Genomic DNA, 26,116 nt, shown 5'->3' on the forward strand with positions numbered 1-26,116 from the left:
AGCAGCCTGGTCTAATGGAAGGTGTCCCTGCCCATGGCAGGGGTTGGAATGAGATGATCTTTGATGTCCCTTCCAACCCAAATCATTCTACAATTCTTGGACGATGGTGCCCCTCTGTTTTGCATTGCTTTGATAGTCTTGTAAATTCTCACATTATTTTGTACTTTATTGAGTAACATGAGTGGATTCAGTCATACCATACCTAATTTTCACCAAAAATCTCCAAGGCACCATTAAGAGAGGGTGTTTCCACTTCCGCTTCATCACCAGTGGTGCAGCAAAACTGCAGTTACTTCCACTTTTGTTCTGCTTTCCTCTGATTTGAGCAGGAGTGAGCAATGTGGCCTAAACTTTTTTTTTTGTAAAGGCTATGACAGGCCAGGCCTGATAAATTTTAGCATGATAGAGAGGGAAAGCTATAACCTGCTGACACTGGGGGATATAATTAAAATGTGTAGGCACCCTGAATTACAGCTGTTGCGAGCGTTCCAGCTATCTTAATAATTGAAGACCTTTTAATAATTTTATATGTTCTTTACTAGCTTGGCCTTGAGCTTAGGCAGGACTTCAGTTTCAAGATAATTTTCTTGTCCTCAAAAGTTAAATTGCTTTCTTTAATATAAAGCATACAATAAGGAGTGCAATTGAAGAGCTGCATGCCTACTGAACCTGCTCTTTCAGCATGAGACTCCACTTGTTCGAAGCAGATCCAGAGGAACAAACACTCTTTTATTATTAGATGATAAATCCCTGATGCCGTATCACTGTTTTGGCTTTCAACCTTATTGAACTTTCAAGAGAAATGCCTCTGTTTATAACATGAACTGCCCAGTAGCATCCAAGTATCTGTCACTGCACTGTGGACTTGAATTTTTATTTGGTGAACCATACTGTGCTGTGTTGTTCATAGTGTGTCTGGTGCTATATGGCTCAAGTCTGGCTCATGTGATGAAAAGCTGCAGAATGAGATGTGGGGGTTACTATTTTGTTACAGAATTCTGATTGCAAGTTAGAGCTTTTAAAAATTTTTAATTAAAGGAGTTGGCAAATTAAGGGTTTTTTTCCTGCGTGAGTAAGAAATAAAAAATAATATTTCTGCTGAAAGCTGTTGGGATACTTACTCTTAATTTACTGAAGTTTGTTGGGCTTTTTTCTAAAATACCACAAAATGTACATAAAGGGGGCTTACAAGAAGGCTGGAGGGGCACTTTTCACGGGGGCGTGGAATGATAGGACATGGGAGAATGCCCTTAAACTGAAGGAGGGTAGATTTAGATTGGATATGAAGAAGAAATTCTTTACTGTGAGGGTGGTCAGGCCCTGGCACAGGTTGCCGGGAGAGGTTGTGGACGTGCCATCCCTGGAAGTGTTTAAGGCCAGGCTGGATGGGGCTTTGGGCAGTCTGCTCTAGTGGAAGGTGTCCCTGCCCATGGCTGGAGAATTGGAACTGGATGATCTTTGAGGTGCTGCTGAAAATACGAGTTCAAAAATATCTGTGCTGAAGGCAAAAATTCCATGTGCTTTAGGAAATATTTATTACCACATAGAAACATCTCAATAAAAAGTGACATCTTTAGCATCTGACTTTGAATAGAAAAGCAGTTTGCATTTCTGCGTTTGTATTTGGCAGATTATGTTTCTGTGTTTGACTTTGAATTCACCATTCTCAAGTAGCTTCTCCAGCCTCTAAAAGTGGAGAAACTGAGGCAAGTCTCTGAATTTATTTTGCAGATGACTTAGTTTAGAGGTAGCTGTGGTGAAGCAAAGATAAAAGTTAAAATTCACTGTCTCCTGGATCGATGTCTCAGGCAGGCTTTCTGTGTTTTTTGCTTTCAGAATTTCCTTTGGGATACCCAGCTTGTTGCTTCAGCAGAAATCTGCTTTTGACACTGCACTGGGGTGTTACGCCAAGAAGCATTTTTGGAATATTCATATTTTAGCCCACAGTACTGCATTTGTTTAATATTTGGTAAGGTCTCAGCTGCAACAATCAACTAGCAAAATGTTCTTCTCTTGGGAGCTTTCTAGCAAGTTCTAGCACATGGTCAAGATCTGATGTTTTATAATGCCAAGATGTGTTGTTAAAAGGCTTTAAAAACCATCAGGCTTTAAGTGGTGCTTTCTGCTGCAGAGTATCAAATTGATAGTCAACCATAATTTGGTTTTTAAGTTTGTCTGTTGAATGAGTCCCAATTTGTATAGATAATATATTGTGTGTTCAAGTGAGTGCTCCGCTTTTGTACATTCCTTCCATTAAGAAGATGAGACCTCGGATAACTTGGAGTTTCAGATAATGTGGAATCAAATACGTTAGCAAGTCGTACAGTAACAAATCAGCACAATGACTATTTTATGTTTGAAGTGGAGATCGTGTTTGGAGTGCCTGGAAATGCCTTGTTGGAAAAATCAATTCTGAGCATCTCCTTTCTCCACATTTTGATTCATTTTACTTTGAATGTATTTTGACACTGGAAGTTTCAGTCTGTCCACATGCAGGGTTTAACTCTCCTGGTTTTTTTTGAGCTTACTCCAGAGTTATACCACAGTGGCTGGAAAAAACATGTGATTTTGATTAACATTATCTAGTGCTTAATTACTTTAAAGAATCGTGTAGTTGTTAAGGTTGTAAAATACCTTTAAGATCCTCACATCCAACCGTCATTTGACTGGTGAAACAGCCTAAGAAAAGCATGCACAGGAGGCAGCTGAAGAAGAAATTAAGCAGCAAAATCACACTTTTTTCTTTCTCAAGTCATCTCACTCGACCTCAGACTCCATATTTTTGGGAGACTTGCACCATGTAGAGTAGTGCTGGTAGGATTGACAGAGGTTTTATTTGGAGCAGGCAAATGAATAAATAAGCCTTCTTGGTACACTGAGAGAGCTGAAGGGACTTGGGGAAAAAATATCAGTAATCCTCATTTGATAGAGGGTGGGAGTCAGGCATGGAGCTGTCTCTTGTCAAGCAATGCCAAGCTGGTCACTGGCAGAGCAGGGCCTTCAAATCTGCTTGAAATAGGAAAGCTGATGAGACAGAGAGATATGGAAGGGCTCCTCCAACCCTCCAAGGCGGGGAGAGGGTTTATAGAGAGATATAACGTGTTCCTTAGTTTGATTTATTTTTCTTTGCTAAGGAGAGAGTGTGCAGTACTCAACATTAGATAGTCTTTGCCCTGGGTGCACAAAGCTTTTGCATTTTCTGAAGGGATATATTCGTAGTATTGTGAAAATGTGACTGTGACCTATTTAGACGGGTTGGAGTAGGGTACAAATCTCTGCACTAGGAAGAAGTATCATTTTCCAGCTGGGCAGAAAATCGCATTTATTCTGTAATAGAACACAAGAGCTCATTGAACACCGGAGTGGAGTGGCTGAGCCGTCGGCGCTCCACCGGGGGAGTGAAGTCTCCGCTTAAATATTCCATCAGATAGCAGAAAGCCTGCGAGTCCCAAGAACAGAATTACTGGCTTCGGTAGATGACCAAAAAGTTCTTCTTTCTCTGGGGAGAGGCTGTTCAGCTGCAGCAGAGGATTGTTTTTAAAGGAGCTGCATGACGCTTTCTGCATGTGTTCTCCTTGCTACGTGTCAAGGGCTGAAAATAAAGAGGAAATTATTACACATAACCCTGGACTGACAAGGAGGTGGCGTGTGGAGATCCATGCACATTTAAATGCGTCTCTCTAGAAATAGGAACTTTTGAATCCAAGGCTTCACTTCCTCAGAAAATCAACCATTTGACCTAAAAGCTCAGAAGTTGTAGGGGACTAACCCAAAATTATTAGGGGTGGAACAGTCCAATATTTATGTTGTTAATGTTGCAGCCAGGATCAGATAGTTTGTAAGAGAAGGTGGGATCTCCTCTTAGACAAATTATTGTGGTCAGGAAAAAAGCAGTAGTACGTGAGCCTCTGTCCTGGCAAATAGCTTGTGCATCCAAAACTATGTCTGTTTTTTCCATCCCTCCTTACTTGTCTGAGAGGAAATTGCTTCCCCTTATAAACCTAGAATTTGCTGCCTTTCTTCAAGAAATATTTAAACATGATGGCTTTTAAAAATTTATTTAAAGAAGATTCACGAATTTGCACTGTAATAAAAATACTAACATGTAAGACAGTGAGTCTGGGCAACATCACATCATTAGGTTTGTGCAGGTGCTCTGAAGTGCTTCCCAGTTATTTAATTTCACAATGCAAGATGGGCAGATCTTTTCTCTGCCTCATGCTGGCGTCACAGCAGCAAACTTGTTGAATTCCCCTCAGTTATGGAAATACTTGGTGTAGAACCTACACTCTGTATTACAAGTTTTGACACAACTCCTTTGCGACCAATGGGGAACATATATTATTTTCTGTCCTTCAAAGCTGCTTTTCTGTAGAGATAACATTGGCAAGGATAGCTCCAAAGATAGGCGCTCACTCAGCAGAGGAACATTGCTGTATTACTCAAAAAGATAAGGAGGTATTAAGAACTTCCTTGGAGTTCTTACCAAAAATCAATTCTTTCATAGTTCTCCAGAGATAATTCATCCCTCTCTCCATCCTAATCCTCACTGAGCGGGGATGGAGGCAAGGAAGAGGATGTGGTGCAAAAACCGAAGGTTGAAATCTCTCAGACCTTTTGTGATTTATTTTGAAATTAAAAATTATACCTTTTCTGGATTCGCATCAGCCATAAAGTGATGGTCATTCCCAAATCAGTCATAAGTGCATTACAAGGAATTGAACTACTCTTTCTGCCAGGAGAAACCAGCAGTTTCAGTGCCAGGAGGAGCTTACCTCTCCTAAGGAGAGATGCAGGATCATAATGCAGATGAACAAGATGTCTCTCCTAATCCAAGGAGTGAGAGACACGGCCTCTTTCTTCTTCTGACCATATATTTAAAATATCTGATTAGCCAGATTACACCTTCTCTAAAGCAAAAAGTGATCTGGTAGGTTCAGTATTAGATTTCCAAACTCATCCTAGACTTTGAATTTTCATCCTTGCCATGAGTATTTTGTGTGACAATGACCATGCATCAATAATTTGTTATTGCTGAGCCCTGCTTGTTTTTTCCTCTGTAGATGAGATACCTGGTGTAGTGGGAGGTGTCCCTGCCCATAGCAGGGGGTTTGGAACAAGATCATCTTTAAGGTCCTTTCTAACCCAAATCATTATATGATTCAATGATTTTGGTTGTCTGTGCAAATTCTTTCTGTGGATAAAGAGCCTGTAAAAGTATGTGGCCATGCCCTGAACAGGTTGTCCTGAAATATCTGGTCTTGGTAATAGAAAATCCCCCAAACAGTGGCTTGGCAAAAATCTTACTCCTGAGTAAGAATGAATTTATTTAGACTTTTATTCTGAATTGGATATCTTGTATCCCTAAATACCTGCTGTTCTTGAGCAGTCAGAGAGCTTGTTAATCATATTGCTCATGATAAATGATATTTTTGGCCACTCTGTCATTCAGCATGTCTGGTGTATGTCAAGGGTAGTATTCTCTCATGGTGCTGTAGTATATTGAAAATGGAAATAATATCTTTACAGTTTCTCAGATATCCTGACTAAAATTTAACTTGTCTTTTCTCCTCCCAGTTCCCTATGCTTTTGACCATCACTGACTTTTTTTTTTTCCCTTTTAATTTGCAGAAGGCACAGATGCAAGTCCTGACAACACACCCTTCTTACTTGGAGGATTAAGACAATGTCCTTGTTCTTGCTTTTTTATGGTTAGATTTCTTTCTCCCTGTAAGGTACCTAGTCTTTTTAAACAGCTTTCTGTGCAGATAAGTAAAATCTTAGATTTAAGTAGGAAATCTTACTAAATCTTAAATTTTTGTAGGAAACCTTTAATAGCCAGAGTACAAGATATTTATCCTGTGGTAGCAGATGTAATTTAGAGACCATAAAGAATTTGTGGCAAAAGGAAGCAAGTTGTTACCATGTTAAAATTTCTAATGCTTCATTTTTCTTGTTACTTAGTCCCAGGGTTCTGGAGGCCATTTTGGTTGAACTTAATGAGTTCCTGGGTGTACGCAGAGCACAGCAATCTTTTGGGTTTAATTCTCTAGCCCAGAAATGCTGGAGGGAGGGGGAGAAGCTCCAAAATACAACAAGAATCTGATGTCTGCCAGAGTCTTATTTAGTGCTTGAAACAAATTCAGATCTGTTTCTGGATTTGAAATTCCTTATTAAAGACTCTTCACCTCCTTGCAGAAGTGGTGGCAGGTCTTTTTTGTACGTTTCAGTGATGTTTCATATTTGAGAGAGATTTCTAGGCATTGTCTGAAGTTCTGCTGTCTTTCTTGCCACTGGGAGCAGTGACAGTTCGTGGTGGGAGGGAGAGAGGAAAGGGTTTGCCATTTCCCACTTTATTAGGGAATAATATGGTGTAAAAATAATCATTGTATCATAGAATATTCTTAGTTGGAAGGGACCCATAATGATCATCAAAGTCCAGCTCCTGAAGAGAGGGAAAGAAAAAGCTTAGAAGGTGAATTGAGGAGTGATCTCTGCTGAGTCAGAGATGCCATTCAAGAGAAATAAAGATACCTCCTATCACAGCTGGAAAAAGAATCCTCTGCCATACTGCAGAGTTAGAGATAATAATTGCTGGGTTACGTCACATCTGAGCAGCTTTTTATCTAGGAGTATCCTCAGGCATTTTTTATTTTTATGGATGTGCACAAGAAATGAAGCCCCAGTAGCTACAGTGACAGGTGTGAGATGGAAGAACTCAGGAGTGAAGAGACTCTGCCTAAACAAGACCCTGAGGACCAAAACTTGCAGCATTTAACATCATGTGATGCAAAAACCAAACCAGCAATCAATTGCTGCCCATTTACATTCTGGCTTGTCCCACAGCCACTTCGAGCATGTGTCCACGATGTACCTACTTACCCCTTCTTCCTTATTTTGGCCTGGAAATTGTTCATTTAGTGTAACTCCTCTTTACCTCCTCTTCCTCTTCTTACTGCTTCTTGTAGTTCCATGTTTCATGGGCTTTCTGGGTGTTTTGTCCTTTGCCTTTTGCTTCAGTCTGCCCTTTGGCCATTGGTTTCCTTCATGAATATATCCTGAGTGATGCAAAAAGCAAATGTGTTCTTCCCTCTTCTAGTTTTTATCTTCCTGCTAAATTCTAGACAAAGAGAAAGCTCCGGAAAGCTCAGAGTGAGGGACAAGAAAAAGCAGAAAAAATCTGTAATACAGAAAAGCTATTATTTTCTGGGTTTTGGAAGGGGCAGTTAATGAATTGTAAAATCACAGAATCCTGGAGTGGTTTGGGTTGGAAGGGGTCTTAAAGATTGTCCAGTTCCAACCCCCTGCCATGGGCAGGGACACCTGCAATGAAGAGGTGGAAAAGAGAAAAATACAAGGATGAAAGAAAACAGAAAATCAGAACAAAAAGAAAGAAACAAAGAAATGTGAAGGAAAAACTTAAGTGTTTTTCTGTTCCTGATTTATCCAGGCAGCAGCATGGGTGAAGTCCCTGCTTTACAAACCTAATTCAGGTCCCTGTCCCATGAATTTACAGCTTGAATTGGGAAGTGGAAGAAATTAATGGGGAAAACCTCCCCCATTTCAATTTATTTCTCTGTAACGCATCCTAGAGCATATTCCATTTTGGGGAGAGGAGGGAACAACAGATTGTTGTTGCTAATAGGATTTGGGTCAAACTGCTGCTCACTGTTTGGCACGTAACTAAATTAATAGGGGGGTGTTCTCAAAAATGACATGGCACAGCAGGACGATAATCCCTTCCCCACCCAATTCCGAGTCCCCTTCATCAGCAAAGATGTTTGGCTGAGCGTATTCTGCAACAATTTATCCATTAAAACTCCAGCTTCCCCACCACTGGCTTTAATCCTGGCTTGGAAGGAGCTCCATCGCCACGGCTGAGCGCACTTCGTTCTGCCTGAATCCCGAGCATACCAACAGTTTGTGCTCACTCTCGAAGATAAATCTCCCCTGCACCCTCCAAAACTCACAAAAACAGAGGTGGTAAAGGCCTGAGTTTATGGAACGGGGGGTTAGGAAGAGTGGCAATGAGCAGCAGAGCAAATAAATAGTTACAGATGAACTGCATCAGCTGCAAATGCTTTTGCAATGTTTTGTAAGGGAAGTTTTGTATCTCAAGATGAAGAAGTTGTCTTCAGTCTGTGTGTTCCTTGGGGTCTTTGTGGATCATCAAAGTGTCCCTGGGAATTGCAGTTCCCTCTCAGCAGGGAGTCACCTGGTAGTGAACCAGCCTGAGGTCCGTGAGACGGGAAGGTTACATGGGAATCTGACAACTCTAAAATGAAAGGGTTTTATATTTTTTTATGTCTGAGTGGAAAGTTAATGTTACGTAAAACTGCCTACTGAAGCCAATTCCTTCACTGAATTTGTTTTCATTGGATTTTTTTCATTCCTCCCGTGTGTCCAAGAAAAATATTGCTTAGCTAAAAGGCATTAATTCAGTTTCAATCAGAGTATCAAGCCCTCTGACTCTAGTACTGATGTGTGCACAAGTTTCTTGTTTAAATTAAGCCTGCTGGTTACTGGCTTGTTTGTTTCTCCACTATCCCTGTTTTCTCGGTATTCAGGATGCTTATCTCATAAACTGCTAGAAAAATAGTGGTCATGTACCAATTTTTAAATAATTCAGATGGAAAAGCAATATGCTGCAGAATTTCTGTAATCAAGTATGTACCCAATCCAGCTCATGCAGAAACTTGATCAAAATAGATCCTTAACTCTTGGTTAAACCTAATTAGGATACAGAGTTCAATACAAACCCACTTCTCATTTTCCTTTGCAATCAGCACATCATTTTTGTTTTGTTAAAGGACACAAGTTGCATCCCTTTAGATAAACAGCTTGGGCAAGCTCTGCAAAACAATTAGTGCATCTTTCACATGGTCTAAACTTGATTGAATAATTACTCAAATAATGGTCAGTAATGGAATACATAGGGTTATCTCCTGGCTAATCCTCAGGTAATGGAGTTGGTGTATCTCTGATTTTTCTCTTAGCTGTTCCCAGTGAACAGGAGACTGAGACAAAAGTGATTATGGGAAGTGGAGGGAGTCACTGGAGGCCAGCAAGGAAAAGGAGGCCTTATCTTAAGCAATTAATCAAGAAAACTCCTATTGTGGGACAATTATTCAAAGCTAATTCTAAAATAGCTTTAGAGCCTGAGGTCCTGAAGGTTTTTTAGTGTGGTTTTTTCTGTTTTGTTTTTGTTTTGTTTTAAGAATCTTGCCAAGGTCATTGGGAGCACAGGGGGCAGCCCTTGCATCCAAATGAAGGCTTCAGCATAAAGAGGGAGTTGACTCTAAAGTGCAGCATCACACAGTGTGGGCCTTGAAGTCCTTGTCAGAGCTGTGAGTTTTTGTTTTAAAAAATGGATTGGAATGTTTCTAAACAGAGACAATATTCTAAAACTTGCTTAATGCTTCCACAAAAGTCAAAGAATCAGAGAATGGAAGGGACCCTAAAGCTCATCTTGTGCCACTCCCCTGCCAGGGGCAGGGACACCTTCCACTAGACCAGGTTGCTTCAAGCCCTGTCCAACCTGGCCTTGGACACTTCCAGGGATGGGGCATTAACTTCTCTGGGCAACCTGTGTCAGGGCCACCCCACCCTCACAGTAAGCACTTTCTACCCAATATCCAATCTAAACCTACTCTCTGTCAGTTTGAAGCCATTCCTCCTTGTTCTATCACTACATACTCTTGTAAAAGGGTATTATCCTCTCTTACTGTGTGTCCTTTGCAAGTGACACCACGAGAAGTGTATCACAATCATTTCACCTCCGTGCCCAGCTCTACTTCTGCAAATGCAGGACTCTGGTATCTGTGAATCTCCCTTTTATTTTTTGCTCTGATGTTTTTCACTGCTTTTGCTTAGCTTAATTGTCCTACAAAGTCTTGCAGCAACCTCAGAAGTGCAGCATTGTTTTGTGGCTGTGGCCTTGTAAAAGCCCAGGAGGTCTTTCCGGTTGTCTCCCCAAAAAAGCTCTTGTACAGTGAGAGCATCTAACAGACTCCTGTACTCTGTTTTCAGCCTCTGAGCTCCCTTGGAAGTGAGATTTATTTGAAGATGTTGTTGTGATCCATGAGGTCCTATGGAAAGAAGCAATAGATTTTAGCAGCTGTCCCTGAAAAATTATAAGGTCACGGGAAAGAAAGCAGAGGTTTTTAATTGGATGTGCTTTAAATTTTCCTACGGCCTCCTGAATCAGGCTCCTTGCTGGAGTGGGAAGCTGCCCACAGAATTATTGCTCAGCACAGTCACCCCATGCTCTCGGAGCACTTTTTTCCCAGCGGTGCTGACAGCAGCATTTTGAACCCTCTGTGGCGTCAGGCCGCCCGAGCCGGTTTCAAATGGCTGTGGAGTGTCGCCGGCGAAGTGCTGCTGGATAGGTGATCACACTGCCCTGATTCGTTTTCTCTCTGCCTATGGGCACCTTTTGCAGGGCAAGGTTACAGGCAGGGCCTGGACACACATGTGCTCCTGTACGGAATACAGCAGAGAGGCTGGAAGACAAAGAGAGTCACTAATTGGATTTGTAGCTGTAAGAAAAAAAACTCTTAAAGTAAACATTTTCCTCTCTTTAAGGCTTTCCATGGCTTCTTTCGTGAAGACCGCTTGAAAGTATCTGTTTCGGGGGTGAACCCTTCCCAGCAAATTTAATTTTGAGGCTTGTCAAGCTTTATTAAAACCTTATCATCAGTGATTTCCTTCTCTGCTAGATCAAGAAGATTGTATTTGTTATGGGATTCGTATTGTGGCTCAGAATTCATCCCAGCAAAGAAGAGGGGGGTTCATAGATGTACCAGGACACACCAGTGCCAGTTCAGAGCACTGAAGTCCCGGGATGTGCGTAGTCATCACATCTTCCTGAAGGCTTTGGATGCTGTTTGGACAGACTTGTAACTGCAGTTGTGTTTCTGAGTTAGCAACTGTGAGAATAAACTCGCTGTTCCGCATAGCAAAAGCGTTCCTAATTGCCACTGGTATCATTAAAGAAATGAGTGGATTCCCAACAGCTGGAATATTCCCAACCCATTCCCAACAGCTGGAATATTTGGTAAACCGTTCTGTATATGGTGTGTGTACATTTATTAAGGCAGAGGGTGAACACATGCCTGTTTTGTTTTTACTCTTTAGTAATTCCATTTGCATTAGTGAGAGTTTCCATTCAATAGCAGAGCCTTTTTTTTATTTTTTAATCTAATTTCAGTGACTTCCCGTAATTTGTGCCACTGTGGATCAATACCACAGATCAGGATTTCACCTAACAGGGTAGACAAGAGTTTTTCCAATTTATTCTAGAGCACAGAGCCTGGTTAGCTTTTTTTATACCTCTCAATTAATCTATTGAAAATAAACTTCTCCCTATCCCAGTCTTTCTCATTTTTAGAAATTTTTTTTTTCAGTTGTTGAGAAAATACTGTATTTCTCTTTCTTACCCAATTAAGACAAAAAGATGGATGGAAGAGTCTCTGAATACGTACTCTGTTTGTTTTTCTTATAGTGCCAGAAGTAACCAAAGCACTTTGGAAAACACAGATACGGTTCTTGCCCTGAGCAGCTTATCATTGGGATTCAAACATGCCCTTGCAATTTCAAGTGATGCACAAGAGGAGAAGAGGGAAGGCAATTAATGGCCAAATGAGTTGTTGAACTAAAAAGTTATTTGAAGGTGATTTAAACACTCAGAGCCTTTTTTTACGACAGCAAAATTACATCTTTGTCCTGCATAGCCAGAGTGATGATGGTCTTTAAGCTGTGTTGAGCCAAGACTTCCTTCTGGGAATGCATTTTTGCAGAAGCTCCCTCATGTGAACAAGAATGTAAGAGATTAAGACCCAAAATAGCCCAGGTCTACTTTTGAGGGAGTAAAGCGAGTCAGAGGCAGACACAGGTAATTGTAGCTGATCACAGACCTTGCCTGCCAGAGGAATTCTCTCTCCATGTGGATTTTTTGCCACACCTGGCAGTGTCTGTGTTTATCCTGTGAATTTGGAGATGAGCTCATCATTTAATAGGAGGCCACTGTCTTCATGTTGCCATTTCTTCCATGCCAAGCCTCTTCTCTGTGCTGATCAGAATTGCCACGGTATCCCCTCCCATCTCCTCTACCTTTGCCACAAAACCAGTAATGAGTTGGGTCACTCTGGGCTGAGGGACACCTTAGCTATTTATAGCAGCAATAGAAATACAGATATGCTTATTGCTACAATCCAAAATAGCCCATCATGCCATCGTGTCTGTCTCTTACTTGCTGTGTCTGGGACTCATGATGATGAGAAATGCGACTCTTAAATTCTAACACCTGGGCCTTAAAGCATATTTCTGCTCTCACAGGTGCATTACACAAAAAGCCTAAAGCTTTTTGGGGTTAAATTTTGAGCTTCTGGGGAGAAAGAGTGGGATCTGAAGTAATATAGTGAAAGAAATATGTGATGTCTATGGGACAGTTAAGCCTTCCTATTTCTGGAGTTATTTAGCTCAATTGCAAAATAAGACATTAAATAATCACAGTATTTTCTCAGTGCTGAGTCCAAGTACCCAAATGCACATGTAGGTTGCAAATCTGTGGAGGACTAAAAATCTGCAGTGCCAGGTAAAAATTATTAGTATGGAAGAAGTACAGGTACCCCAGTGCAATAAATACGTAGTCTGTTCCTTTGCCAGGAGGTACAAATAGTTGCTTCCTAAAATATTTGTAAAAGCCTGGGGGTTTTCAAGCTAGGATTTTATTCAAGGTAAACCAGTATATTTTCTTATACAAGACCATAGTATAGAAAAGGAAAAGCACTGTAAAAATTCTTCCAGATGTTTATATAGGTTCAGTGTTTTTGTTTTTAGTAAGATTTGTGATACTTGAAAAGCTGGTTCGGAAAGCTCAGCCAGGAAGATTAGATACAGACATGCAAAGTGAAAAGACTGATGGTCTGCTTTCCTTTTCTCAAGAAAAATACATATAAACCCCTAATACTACATTTGAGAATTCTTAGATACAGATAATATGATGTGGATTTTGAGTCTTTAGATGGTAAATTTGATCTTTGCAAGAGGAGCAAAGCCGAATCTCAGTTGTAACAGAAATTCTTATCCAGGAATACTCCTGGGAAGATTATTAAAATACTACAGGTACTGACATCGGCTACAAAGATCTACTTGTGCATATTTCTTTAAAGGGGGGGAAAAAACACCTTAATACACAGTATTACCATAGCTAGGCCCTATTATACTATTGTAATCATAGCTGAAGCAAGAACGGTGATTAACGATGGCAATTTATTGTATCTGACGAGGGGAGAAAATAGGAGATGTTGTCGTTATCATAAATCATATCATAAATAACCAAAGAGAAGCACTCAGAAAGCTTGTGTGGTGTCAGCAGCAAGCCCTTTCAGGCACGTTAGCCCAGGATGTAGCCATAGAAACCCCAAAGTCATATTGTTATCTTAGTCTTGCTGCAGTTATGTGATACAACAGTATTAACATATAGATTAGGCCATTTATAATACTAGGTGTCATTTCAGGTTGGCTTGCTTATATAGCATTTTAGTTTTTTATTGTGCCGAATGTTAGGGAAACGCTGCATTTTTACAGGTCAGTATAGAGCCATTTATAATGTATCGGCTTCACACCTCTGTCAGTCTTGCTAATGTACTCTGTTATTGATTGGTTGTACTCTATGAATTGTCATTGCCTAATTACCTTGTCTTTGCTAATAATTTTATTTTTTAGAAGTCAAAATGTTCCTTTAAAGAGAAAACCTTTGCGGCTGCACACATACTTTGGGACAAGTTCTCGATTCTGTTAAGGATCATACACCCCAGAGGGAGTAAAAAGTGAAATAAAAAGCGTGGAGACAAAGCCAAATTTTTTTGTAGAGGTTTTCTCTCCCTGGCTCTATGTTTTGATCTAACTGCAGTGGTTTTCACATTACACTTTGGAGATTTCAGGGGAGAGACTCCATCACAAGTAATTCAGAGCAACACCAAAGTGACTGAGCCAAGGCTGCCCTGCTGACAGGGAGCTGGCTGGATCCCACACATTTCTCATTCCATCACTTCCTAAAGATGCTTCTGGGTTGTTTCTACTCCCCAGACCCATTAGCCGAGCACTGCCGTGTGTTCGTGTGTGTGAGCTACAAAAACTGTTGAGCCACTGCCTAAAAGTCAAAGCAAAAATAAAGTCTCCCTTGTTGTATTTAGATAGAAACACGTTTTTGCTTGCTGTAGCAGCACAAATTCTGGACTAATATTTTGTCAGGTCAGAGAGGGATTGTGGGTGTAGCAGATAACAATCTTCCAGCTCTGTTTTTCTGTCTTCAGCAGGACCTGGCTGTGTCATTTTAAGAATCCTGTCTAATTTGGCTTCGTAAAATTGCATATTTTTAAAAAATATTAGAATGAGGACAGCCACTAGTAACTACGTAGAAGTGTTACTCTCATTCCATGTGGTATCCTAAGGCAGCACTGGAAGTCAAAATCTCGCATTATACCCTAAGCCAAGATCTGATGCCCAGTGATGCTCCTCACAGCTCTCCTCTTCTTTCCTACTCCCTTAGGCTTGTGTCACCCTGAGGCGGGATTTTTACTTTGCCAACTGGACATAAAAATACTTTCTCTCTGGTTTTTTTTTCTTCCATCCTCAGATATATTTCCATTTGTGCTATCCCATTAAGTCATTTCAGCATGGAGAGGGGGCAAGATGATGATGTAAGAAAGGAACTGCAGGACTTTCTTCTGGCTTCTTCTGGCCCAAACTTGCAGATAATCTTTCTTGGTTTAGCCTTGATTAGTTCTTCATTCTCCTGCACAAGTGCTTGAAACAGGACAAAAGAAAGGATGGGACAATTTCCTTTTAAATGTAGAACTACAGGTTTAGGAGTTATGTTTTGCTCCTGGCAAACTGTCAATATTCTCTTCTCCTGCTGGTGCTCAATAGTTCATCTCCAATGGCTTCATACCAAGAAATGCCAAATCAGGAGCTGAAGCAGTTGTTTAACAGAGTGGAGAGGTAACTGAATCAATCTGGAAATTTTTGAGTCCAGAACCAGATTATTGCTATCATCCATATTTCCAGATGATTGTCATTATGTCATTAGGGATGGAGGAGTGTTTTGTGGACTACTTTTAGCTGCTTGCACAGGTTAATAAGGGTTTCCAGAGTGATTGATAAATGTATACACCAAGTCTCAGTCCTGCTGAACACCTCCAAGTTCAGTCCTGGCTAATAGTAAGGACCACCCAGCCATTTGGGGCAACATTTTCCAATGTGGTTAACAAGTTGAGATATTTAACTTCAAGCACCTTTCACATCTTCCTTACAGTGTTTTACAAAATCACTTGCCATAGCTGAAAGCTCTTCTTTTTTTGATGTTGTTGTTTTTAATGCATGTTTGTAATGTGCTTTCTGCATTTGATAACATGCTGAGAAGGCACTGCGATGAACTTGCTGGCAGTGTCAGTGGAAAAATTTGAGACGTGGAAGATGAGCACCTTGGTGGTGCTCTCTTCCCAGCTCTCTTCCCATAGAAACTTATCAACTGGAAAATGTCAGGGTTTGGTAATAGGTTGGTTGATCTTTATACAGTAAAGGAGAAATCTGTTGGTTTATTGCCTGTTTGGTAAACAGGTCACATCAGTGATCAGTTGTTTCATACAGCAGAGAAATTATATATACAATTTTATATATATATATGTAACATATACACAAGTATCTATATAAAATCCAGTATTCCAAGCTCCAGATGTGTCACAGGTACCTTAGTGTGTTCATTTTGCATTAAGGTATCAGGATATTGGCCTGTAGGATATCAGGATTGAATTTTGTCCCTCTTCCATTAATTTCCTTTATGGACTACAAGCACACTTTCTGTTTGTTTTGGGAAAAGGCCATTGTTATTACAAGTTAAAGAGATAAAACATATCATGGCACAAGAAAAAGACTTCAATTTTAACAGAAATCAAAAGCTCCTGCTTATTAGGATATGATAGGGATGTAAGCTCTTGACTTAATGACTTAAAATTTCCAAAAACTTATCTTTGGCTTCATCTCATGCTTTAACTAGACAATAGGAAAATTATTCTGGAAGTCTTCAGGAAGTTTTTTTCTATTATTTTTCTCACTGAAATGTTTCATATGTTGGGTGGGAATGATCCCTTCCTTCTTGCATTTGAGAGGCTGAGCTGGCTGTGTATAAAACCATCAGCCTTGGTATCTGTGTGGTCCTAAGGAGGATATGCTTGGAAACAAAGATGGATTGAAGATTTCAGGGCATGCACTGCCATATCACTTTCTTTCCCAAACCCTAATTTTCCTTAAAAACCCTGATATTTCCAACTCCCATTCGTAGGTACTTGGTACCATTCAGTGCAAAGGAGCAGAGAAACTGATCTGAACAGAACTATGTGTGAAAGAATTCCATGGTCTACAGGCAGATCTTACTTGGGCATTTTGCATTCTGTTAGAGAAGAAAATGTTTAAGTTCTGTTTAAAAAGAAAAGGATTATGGAAGAAATTTAATAGTTGAAAATAGGTATGTATGAATTGCATGGAAACATCTGCTTTTTGAGAATTGTATCCTTAATGGGTTTACTCTGATAGTTGATACTGTTTATCTGCCGTACTACAGTTAATATCAGATGCCAAATGCCAAAATCTTGCATTATTATAATAACAAGAGTTGGCTTCCACAGGAACTGTTACCTCCCAGAGCTTTGTGCAATTAATTCATTAGATGTGGCGTTGGAGGTAAGAGCTGCTGTTACTAAAATCAAGTTATTCTTTCTTCAGAAAGTGGTGTCCAGTTTTAGGCCAGCATGTCTGACTCTGCTTCATCTTGTACATGAGAAATATTGATTTATTCTTAAATCTGCATGTCTTACCCAGATGGTTTTATCCTGTCACCACCCTGTGACAGAGTGAAATATTAATCCAGTTTTCAGAAGAGAGACTGGAACTTTGCTTAAATTAAATACCAGCGAACAGACAGGCTAAGTTTTTGGCAGGGCCAGGAGCTGAGCAGAGATTTCATCTGTCCCAGTCTGTGCCATGTTTTCTAGGACACCATCTAGCTGTCAGTGCGTATGGTTTTCTCACTGAAGCTACCAAATAAAAAGTCTGGTGACAAACAAGATGATGACAATTTTAATTTTATAGATTTATTTATATATGATAGGTTTTCTTGCTTGAAGAATGCCCATACATAGGTGCCTGTCTAATTAATCAGATGAGTTTTGCATCTATCTTTCATGCCTTCACTTTTATCTGACCTGTTATGCTGCCTCCTCTGACTAGGCAGCCAGGTGAGCATGATAATGTGGTACAGGTGATTGCACTTCTTTTTCTTCAATAAAGGCAGAATTTCTGTTCCTTTGTACCCTTGTGTCAGTTTTAGGGACAAACAGTCCCTCAATTTTTGTGAACCTGGAAATTCATTACTGAAGTGTTGAGTATTGCTGTCCTGAAACTGAGCTGTGGCCAAATTAAGAAGGTATATATTCAATAACCCTTTGGTTTGGAGTCCCTGCTGTGCTACAGGAACATGATGTACCAAGAAATAGAGTTTGAGCTTTTTTTGTGGTTTTTCTGTAAAAAAGGTGCAGGAGTTTCAGTTTCTTGCTTGTACTGTTCAGCTTAAGAAATTTTCCAGCATTTGAAGCGGGGACAGATCCCTGTGGTTTGCATTTGGGATTCTGATGCTTTACGTCCAGAAATCCTGAGGTGCTGTGTATTTATCAAGTTCAGCTTTTACAGCACTTCTGTGAGATGGAATTATCATCATTTGTCAGATGGGAAGGCAGCAGGATGTGGAGTGACCTGCCCCAAATCACTCTGCAGACCTGTGTCAAGAGAGTAGTGGATTCCTTCCTACCCTAACTTCAGAATCATCCTTTCATGATAGTGAATTTGCCTTCTGACATAGACACAGGTGATGTTGTTACCCATTGAATCACTTAGGTTGGAAAAACCCTCTCAGATCATTGAGTCCGACCATTAACCCAACGCTGCCAAGTCACCACTAAATCCATGTCCCCGAGTGACACGTCCACATGTTTGAACACTTCCAGGGACAATGATTCCACCACTTCCCTGGTACAGCCTAATATTCTCAAGTAAGAAATGCTGGCTTACTAACCAGATTTCTCCTATCTAGGCAGCATGCTGACAGCTCTCAGCTTGTTTTATTTCAGTGATGGACAAATTCAGTGCTGCAATGGCTGAACTCAGCTCTCCTGTAACCCGGGCTCTGCACAGGAGCCCACTGATATAATAAACAATTGCTCTCTATAGCTTTAGTAATGTGAGCATTAATATTGATCCATCACTGACTTCTCTAACGACCAAAAAAAAGTGAATCTGTTATCTTGAGAAACCTCCCAAACAGCTCTAGTCTCCTTTCATTACAGGGGAGAGTTATGAGGGCAGATGGCTGAAGTGATATCCATTTGACCTGTAGATGCTAACTTGGGCTGGATCATTAATAAGGTGGCCAGAGATAGGGAGAAATGGCAGTAAAGAGAGTTAAAAAGCAATCCTGTGCACAAAGGATGGTGCACCCAGAAGTGCCAGGTGGTGAATGAGATGGACAGAGGTGAGGAAGTGACCGTGTGGTTGTAAATGCTCATCACCAAGTCAGGCAGCAAACACTTAAAAGCTGATGTTTTCCCATATTTAGTTCCTGCTCTGATGTGAATACTTCAGGAGGAAAAAAAGCCATAGGTGTTGAACTCAAGATAGAAATTTCACTTTCTCTAATTAACTTTCCCTCCTCCCCTACCCCTCCCCCCCCAAAAAAAAAAAAAAAAGAAAAAAAGTGCTTCATTGTTTTCTGCCACAGCTGTGGTGGCTCAGGTTTGAAAGGCACTGCCTGGCAGAAAACCAGTCCTTACTAAGGATCAGACTGTGGCCTTGTTCCAAGAGAAATTTGGATTTCATTTGACCACTATAGGATTCCAGATTGTCATCTGAGCATGTCTGAAAAGTGGTGAATGTGTGTCAGTAGTTAAGTGCTCGTGAACTTCCTTAGTCCCTGGATTGTTCAGGACTGACCCAGGCAATTTTTTCCAGATGTTTTGGGGAATCCAAGTCCATATAAAAGGGATGGTAATGCTTCTGCTTCCTTACTAAGTTGTCTTTGTGGCTTGCAGGAATGTGCATGAAAGCTGGAGCCAAGACACCCCGATTTCTTGTCTCACCTCTACAAACTGCACTTTAACCTTTTGCCCTTCCCTGGCACCTCCACACAAGATCACAGAAACTTTGTGGGCCTGCTGCAAACTTTACTTGGCCTTATTAAAAAAAAAATAAGCATTGCTCTTTTTTTTTTTTGTACAGAACTCCAGTCCCTGTTCTCCAAAGCTCCTCTGAAATTGTTTTTTTGCCTTTGATCCGGCAGCTGCTGGTATTCTGCAATCCTGAGTAGGTAAAACATGAGAAGCACCTTGGGATGGGAAGGAGTTATAAAAATATGAAATATTGCATTGCCCATCCGTGAGACACAGTGTAAGAGAGGGGTTGTTTAAATGGACACCGTGCAGAAATCTTTAGCAAATAAATGTTCTGATTTTTCTACTAAATGTAAATTTTTTTACTGTTGCGGTAGTTTATTTTCCACTTTATTGACTCTTCTTATCCCTGTGTTTCTTGTATTAAAATGGTTTATGTTCCTGTTTCTGAAGTCTGCATCATCAAACCCTATCTTTCCTAATATTTTAATTTGGCTACACTTTTCATCTTGTGGCTGAGGCAGAATATTTCTCTAAATCCTGATTTTAAAGTATGATGTTTGTTTTAAATTTTATCTCCTACTTTTAAATGAAAACAAACTCTCAGTGGTGAAGTAGGTGGAATGGGGTTGGGAGGGAATTGCTCAGTAGCAACTGGTACTGTGTGACATCTGATGAATGCTGATTTTTCATCCTGAAAACCCTTCTGAGCAGGTGAAGGCAGCTGAATTCTGCAGCAGTTTAAACAGAGATTGAAATTGCTTCCATGATGGGGAAGCAGATTTTTTTCCCCCATAGCAGGTGCAGGTTCAGTCCATACTGATTTCTCAGTTATACTCTAACTTTGCAGTTTAAAAAATTTAATGTCAGTGCCCAGCCAGGCAAAACCTAACTCCCTAACATTTCTGTTTTTCACGGAAGGCTAAGACTTTATCCTCAGGCAAAGTCTCCTCTCTAGGCTGGCTGCTGTAAATCCTCTGGGCCCTGGCGAAAACCAGACTTGCTAGCTCATTTTACTTAATTTGTGATGCTGGCAAGATTTGTGCTGCAGCCCAGGGCTCTTGACTCAACTCTCCTAAATCAGAGCATTGACACATTACAGTAGAGAAACACCAGTGCAGAAAACCTGAAAATAAACTCCTTGAAAACAGATAGTTCAGAAAGATGCTGTCTTACTGGGTTTTAAATAGTGTTTAGTGGAATGTTTCAAATTTCTTGGTGTTTTCTTCTTTAAAACCACTTGCTCATTAAGAAGTTGGGTTTTAGCCACTGTCCTCATAAATGTTTTTTACTACATATTTCATGCGAGAATCTTGGGGCACCGGATATCTTTCCTCAGAAACCCTGGTAGACAAAATGTCTTGAATTTTTGCAGGTGGGTAAACAGAGACTTGGGGTAAAGTGAAATGAGGTTGTCTTTGCAGGAATGTTAACCAGCATAGGTGTAATGATGTAATTACTGCAAATATAAATGTGTAAGGTTAATGCCTGTGTAGATATTCTTATTCAGGACTAAGAATCCTTTTTCCTGCTCGGATAATTCCATTTTGAAAGTGAGGAAGTGTATCCAAGAGGATAAAGTGCTTGGCTGTGGTTGTGGAGATCAGAGGTTCTCTTTTTAAACCTACTGTGGATTTGTTGGGAGATCTCAAGTGAATTTTCTCCTTTCTCTGCACCATAATGTCATATGTGGGTCCAAAGATGGTGTTGTATTGAAGAAAAAATTGTTATGAAGCAAAAAGCCAGATACAGGTGTTATCCATACTGGTTTGAAACAGTTGATGTCTGATGGCCACACTGTGCAGGTTTCAGGTTTATCTTGATTTCAAAAGCTGGTTTTTGGTCTCACAGCTAAAATGCCCACCTGCTCTGGAGTGTGTTAGGTGGATTCCTCCTTCATTTTGGTTTCATGGCTGCAGGAAGCCGGCATATGCACTCCAGGATTGTCCCATGATGCAAACAAAACAACAGTATGGGAGATGATGGGGAAATGTATTTCAGAGGCATGTTCCTGATCTGAACCAACCCACACACGCAATGCTGGGGCATTCCCATACAGTCACAGCAGATTATGTCCACCTGCAGCAGCTCTTAAGATGGTTATCAGAGAGAGAACCTGGCAGGTTGAATGGGGCTTAGTCTAACTCTGCTTTAACCTTCAGTCTGCGCTGCTTCAGGAAGAATAAACTAGGTTTAGGAAGATGTTTTCCTAGTAGTTAATATGCGATCAAAATTGTGTGATATATAGGCAAGAAAGACAGTTCTGGTTAATTTTACTTTGACACTTTGCTTTGACACTGTGTTACAGCAAAAAAGTGCTTCAACCTCTTTCCCTTCATTTAAAAATGAATAAAGAAGTTATTCTGGTGGTTTGGGTAGAACTGACACTTTGGACCTGCTCTGCAAGCTCTGCCATTGGAGAGCTCTACCTTCCTCTCCTTTGCTCATGGGTTCAGTGTTACACTGCAGTGAGGGCATCTGCCAGTTCCAGTGGCGGCTGATGTGAGACAGGAGGTGCCACATGTTCCTTCCAAGCAGACCGGTAAGAAGCCCTTAGGTGGCCAGTTGTCTCTTCTGGGCTGAGATGCACATGAATATTTGCTCTGGTGCTTGTTTGTTTCTGTAAAACACATTTCAATTATCCTAATGCTTTTCTAAATGTTCTTTGTTACAGAAGAGGAAGAGGAGCAGGTTCCTACTGATGGAGGTACATCTGCAGAGGCCATGCAGGTCCCACTGGAAGAAGAAGGAGATATGGAAGACGATGAGGCAATTAATGATGAGAACTACTTGAGCAAGAGACCATTAGAGAGTCCCGATGCCGAGGAATTCCCACCTGTGAAACGGCCAAAACTGTCTGTTTCCAAAGGGGACGCCTTGGATGGAACTGTGGAACCACGTGAGCCTCTTAGCTCAATAAATACACAAAAAGTGCCACCAATGCTTTCTCCAGTTCACGTTCAGGACAGTACAGACTTAGTCCCCCCTTCGCCAGAACCACCAATGTTGGCTCCCATTAAATCCCAAGTGCCGACTCCCAAAACTTTAGAGGCAAAGCCGTTTTTACCCAAAACGAAGTCCAAAACAAGTTCTCCAGGACAGAAGACAAAATCACCGAAAACTACACCCTCACCAGTGGTAGCTGGGAGTCCCATTCGTTCACCAAAACCTGGATCCAAAGAAAAAAAGTCACCAGGTCGCGCCAAGAGCCCAAAAAGTCCTAAAAGTCCAAAGGTTCCTGCTCATGTTCCACAACCTCCTGTGAAGACTGAAACACCGAGTAGAACCCCTCTGCCTGCATTGAATGACAAGATAGGAAAGGAAAATATTCAAGTGAAACAGGGACAAACACCACCCGAGCCTGCCCCCAAGCCAAATATGGACAACCAGGTAAAGAAAGTCCCGGTCATGGACAAGACCATTGATGATTCAATCGATGCTGTGATTGCTCGTGCGTGTGCAGAACGAGAACCAGATCCCTTCGAGTTTTCCTCTGGGTCCGAATCAGAAGGAGAAATTTTTACCAGTCCTAAAAGACTTTCTATTTCAGAGTCTACAACTCCTAAACCTTCTGTTCCCACCAATAATGCAAATAAGGCAGGAGCAACTCCAATACCTGCCTCAGGTGGGACTTCAAGTTCAGACATTTCATGGACAATGGATGACTCAATTGATGAGGTCATTCGGAAGGCAAACATGGGGACACCTTCTAATCCACCTACCAACTTCACTTACTTCTCCTCTCCTTCTGCTTCACCGCCAACTCCTGAGCCTCTTCTCAAAATCTATGAGGAGAAAACCAAGTTGGCTTCATCGACAGAAGTGAAAAAGAAATTGAAAAAAGAGCTGAAAACTAAAATGAAGAAGAAAGAAAAACAAAAAGAAAAAGATAAAGAGAAGAACAAAGAGAAAAATAAGGAGAAGGAAAAGAACAAGGAGAAAGATAAAGACAAGGAAGGAAACAAAGAAGCAAAGTTTCAGTGGAAGGAACTACTCAAAGAAGAGGATCTTGATCCCTATAAATTCAAACTAAAGGACTTTGAGGATGCTGACACAAAAGTAAAGTTGAAAGATGGCAATACCAAAAAAGAGAGAGAAAAACATAAAGATAAAAAGAAAGAGAAAGAGAAAGGCAAGAAAGACAAAGATAAAAAGGACAAAGAGAAACTCAAAGATAAGGGTAAGGAAGATAAGATAAAGGTGCCATCAGCACCTCTTGTGTTACCTCCCAAAGAAATGTCTATGCCCTTGTTCAGCACACCATCTGCCATGAGGCTTCCCAGCATGTTACCTTCCTTGTCTCCCATGCTACCTGAAAAACTGTTTGAGGACAAAGAGAAACCAAAAGAGAAGAAGAAAGACAAAAAAGAGAAGAAGAAAAAGAAAGAAAGGGAGAAGGACAAAGAAAAGGAAAAGAAGGAGAAGGAAAAGGAGAGGAAAGAAAGAGAAAAGAAAGAGAAAGAAAAGGAGAAACACAAACATGAAAAGGTAAGCTGGTTGGATGAGTTGAGATGGCACACTTGCTTGAAAAATGCACGTGGATTCCTGTGTTTGCTGCTGAGCACTGTCTGAGAGCTTTGAGGAGAAATGTGGTTACAGGTTTGGTGTTTCTTAATAATAACAGCTCCAAGGAAGATGTCCACCAGAGCTTCAGGAATTGTCCCCCCTCCTTGGAAAACAAAGCAATGGAATTTCAATTCCGTTAATTTGAAATGTGAAATTGTCCTGGCTTTTCTCAACTCACTTTTCACTTGGAAAAGCTGAGGCTCAGACTCAACAACAGCACACACACAGCAAAGGGATGCAGTGTTGTGATGCAGAGAGTTTGTTCTGTAGGTTTCCACTAGAAGGGCAGCAACCCTATACCTTTCATAAAAACTTAAAATTTAGTTTCTAGAAGTCTGCTGTTTCAAAGTTTGTATAAGCCTGGAAATTCCCAGGTGGACAGAAGTGAGGAGCAGACTGCCTTCAAATAAATGTTATCTCAGATGCTCAAAAGAGCTGCTGAGTCTTCTCTTAGCATATCTGTCCCCTTGTTGCTCCAATTTGTTTGAAGTAAGAAAATTAGTGTCAAATTATGGTCTAAGTGTTCAGATGTCACCTTTCGTTTTGAGTCTTATGCTTGAGAGACAGAAGGGGAGAGCTAATTTTCAAGGGGTTTGAGCTCCTTCCATTCCTGTAACTCTTGCTGATTTACATCAGCCAAAGATAATTTCTTCCGTCCAATATCACCTAATCTTGAGAATACATTTAATATTTAAGAAATGAAACCAGCATATTTGCATGTTATCAGATTTGAAATCCCATTAGAAGCAGCTCCCCTAATACAGAATTTGCTCTAATTTTTTTGTCACTTCACCTTATAATACGCATTAAATTGTTATTATTGAAAAGAAAGAAGAAAAGAAAGAGATAGTCTTCCTATGTGATAACCTTGGATACAAGAGTTCCTAAATCTCTGTTCTTAGCTTTAGGAAGCACTGTGGGAGTTCCAGTTTTACCAAGATGGTCTTTACATCCTGCTTTGAGTGTAATACTCGATTTGTACAAGCTCAGGTTTGGGACATTCCTCACTCTCCTTTTCTTGCCACTCTTACATTATCTGCTGGACTTGCAACAAAGTGCTGATTTCAAAACTTGATATATTTTTTTAAGCTTACAAATGGTTTTTCCATGCAGAATCTGGGTGCTGTGGAGAACTAATGTTTGTCTGCTGTGGATGAGTTGGTGATCGACAGGGTGATGGCCCAGTTGTCCGTGATAGTTTCATGTCTTGTTTTAGACTGCAGCAGCACTTCCACAGATTCCCCATTTTATCTTTCTGCCCCCTGTGCCTGAGCTATTTTGGCAGTATTTCATTGAGAATTTCTGCAGAGATTTCTTTTTAAGTATGGGTGTATGTAAAACAGAGGCAATGAATTGCTTGTTTTCCATACATTCAGTTTTGCATTTCTTGTGCAGTTGTCTGTATCGAGTTTGCTTTAGAGTGATATAACAGACACATAAACAAATACAAACTGGTAAAGCTTCAGTATAGACTGACCATATATATATATATATTAGGAAAAGGAGTTCAACACTAATAAAAACTTGGACAAATTAAATTGACAAAGCTGCCCATTACCTTGGCAAAAAGTCCCTGTCAAAAGATAAACTTTAAAGCTAGAATGCATGAAAGAGTCCCCAGATAGAATTAAAATTTAAACTGATTCTTGAGAGATAAGCTTTTTTTTAAATCCGCCTCTTTGCTGCAAGTCAGGATTTTAAAAATAAATTTCCCCTTTAAATCTCTTGAGCGATTTTCATTTTTTGCAAGGCCGCACTGCTGGTGTCCTGGAAAAATGGAGAGTTAGAGCTTTATCAGTTGGTGCCCTGAGGTATGTGGCAAAGAAGCTAAATCCTTGAAGATTAGCAAAAAAAATGCAGCACATGGCAATAAGGGGCTTATATGACTACTAGTATTAGTTCAGGTGAAAGAAGTATTGCTTATACATAAAACTGGACAAATCCACTGACAATGTATTTTTAGTTAGCTACAAAGGAGTCTTATATTGCTGGACTTTACCTCTTTGGTGATTTGGGAAGCTTAGTAATCCACTGTAAATGCTCTTCTGCTGGCCCCAATTCCCAGTATTACTCCCGAATGCTGCTCTTTCGTTTTAACCCCTAAAAGTACATGTTTCCTTAATTTAGCTTTTAGATCACACAATGACTTATTTAGCCAGCAGTTGTGCTGCAAGAGCAAATGATCGAGTTACAGCTTGGACGTTTAATCTGCCACGGCGCGTCCGCCTCGGAGGTGTAAGCACAGCCCGGGAGATGAGTTCGTGGGCTCGCTGCAGTTTCAGCTGCTGATGGCCAGGAGAAAATACCAGATTCCTAATATTGCTATAGTT

The 26,116-nt window shown here is 40.6% G+C and overlaps 1 protein-coding gene across 1 annotated transcript in view; it reads left to right on the forward strand.

The window, feature by feature from the left end:
• The window catches only part of TAF3 (TATA-box binding protein associated factor 3), a 114,562-nt gene that overhangs the window by 63,813 nt on the left and 24,633 nt on the right, over window positions 1–26,116 (forward strand). The window contains 1 exon segment of the mRNA XM_039571165.1: window positions 21,895–23,708. Within this exon segment, the coding sequence (XP_039427099.1) occupies window positions 21,895–23,708 (1,814 nt within the window).

This window comes from Corvus cornix, chromosome 1A, assembly GCF_000738735.6.
Source record: "Corvus cornix cornix isolate S_Up_H32 chromosome 1A, ASM73873v5, whole genome shotgun sequence".
NCBI classification, from domain to species: domain Eukaryota; kingdom Metazoa; phylum Chordata; class Aves; order Passeriformes; family Corvidae; genus Corvus; species Corvus cornix.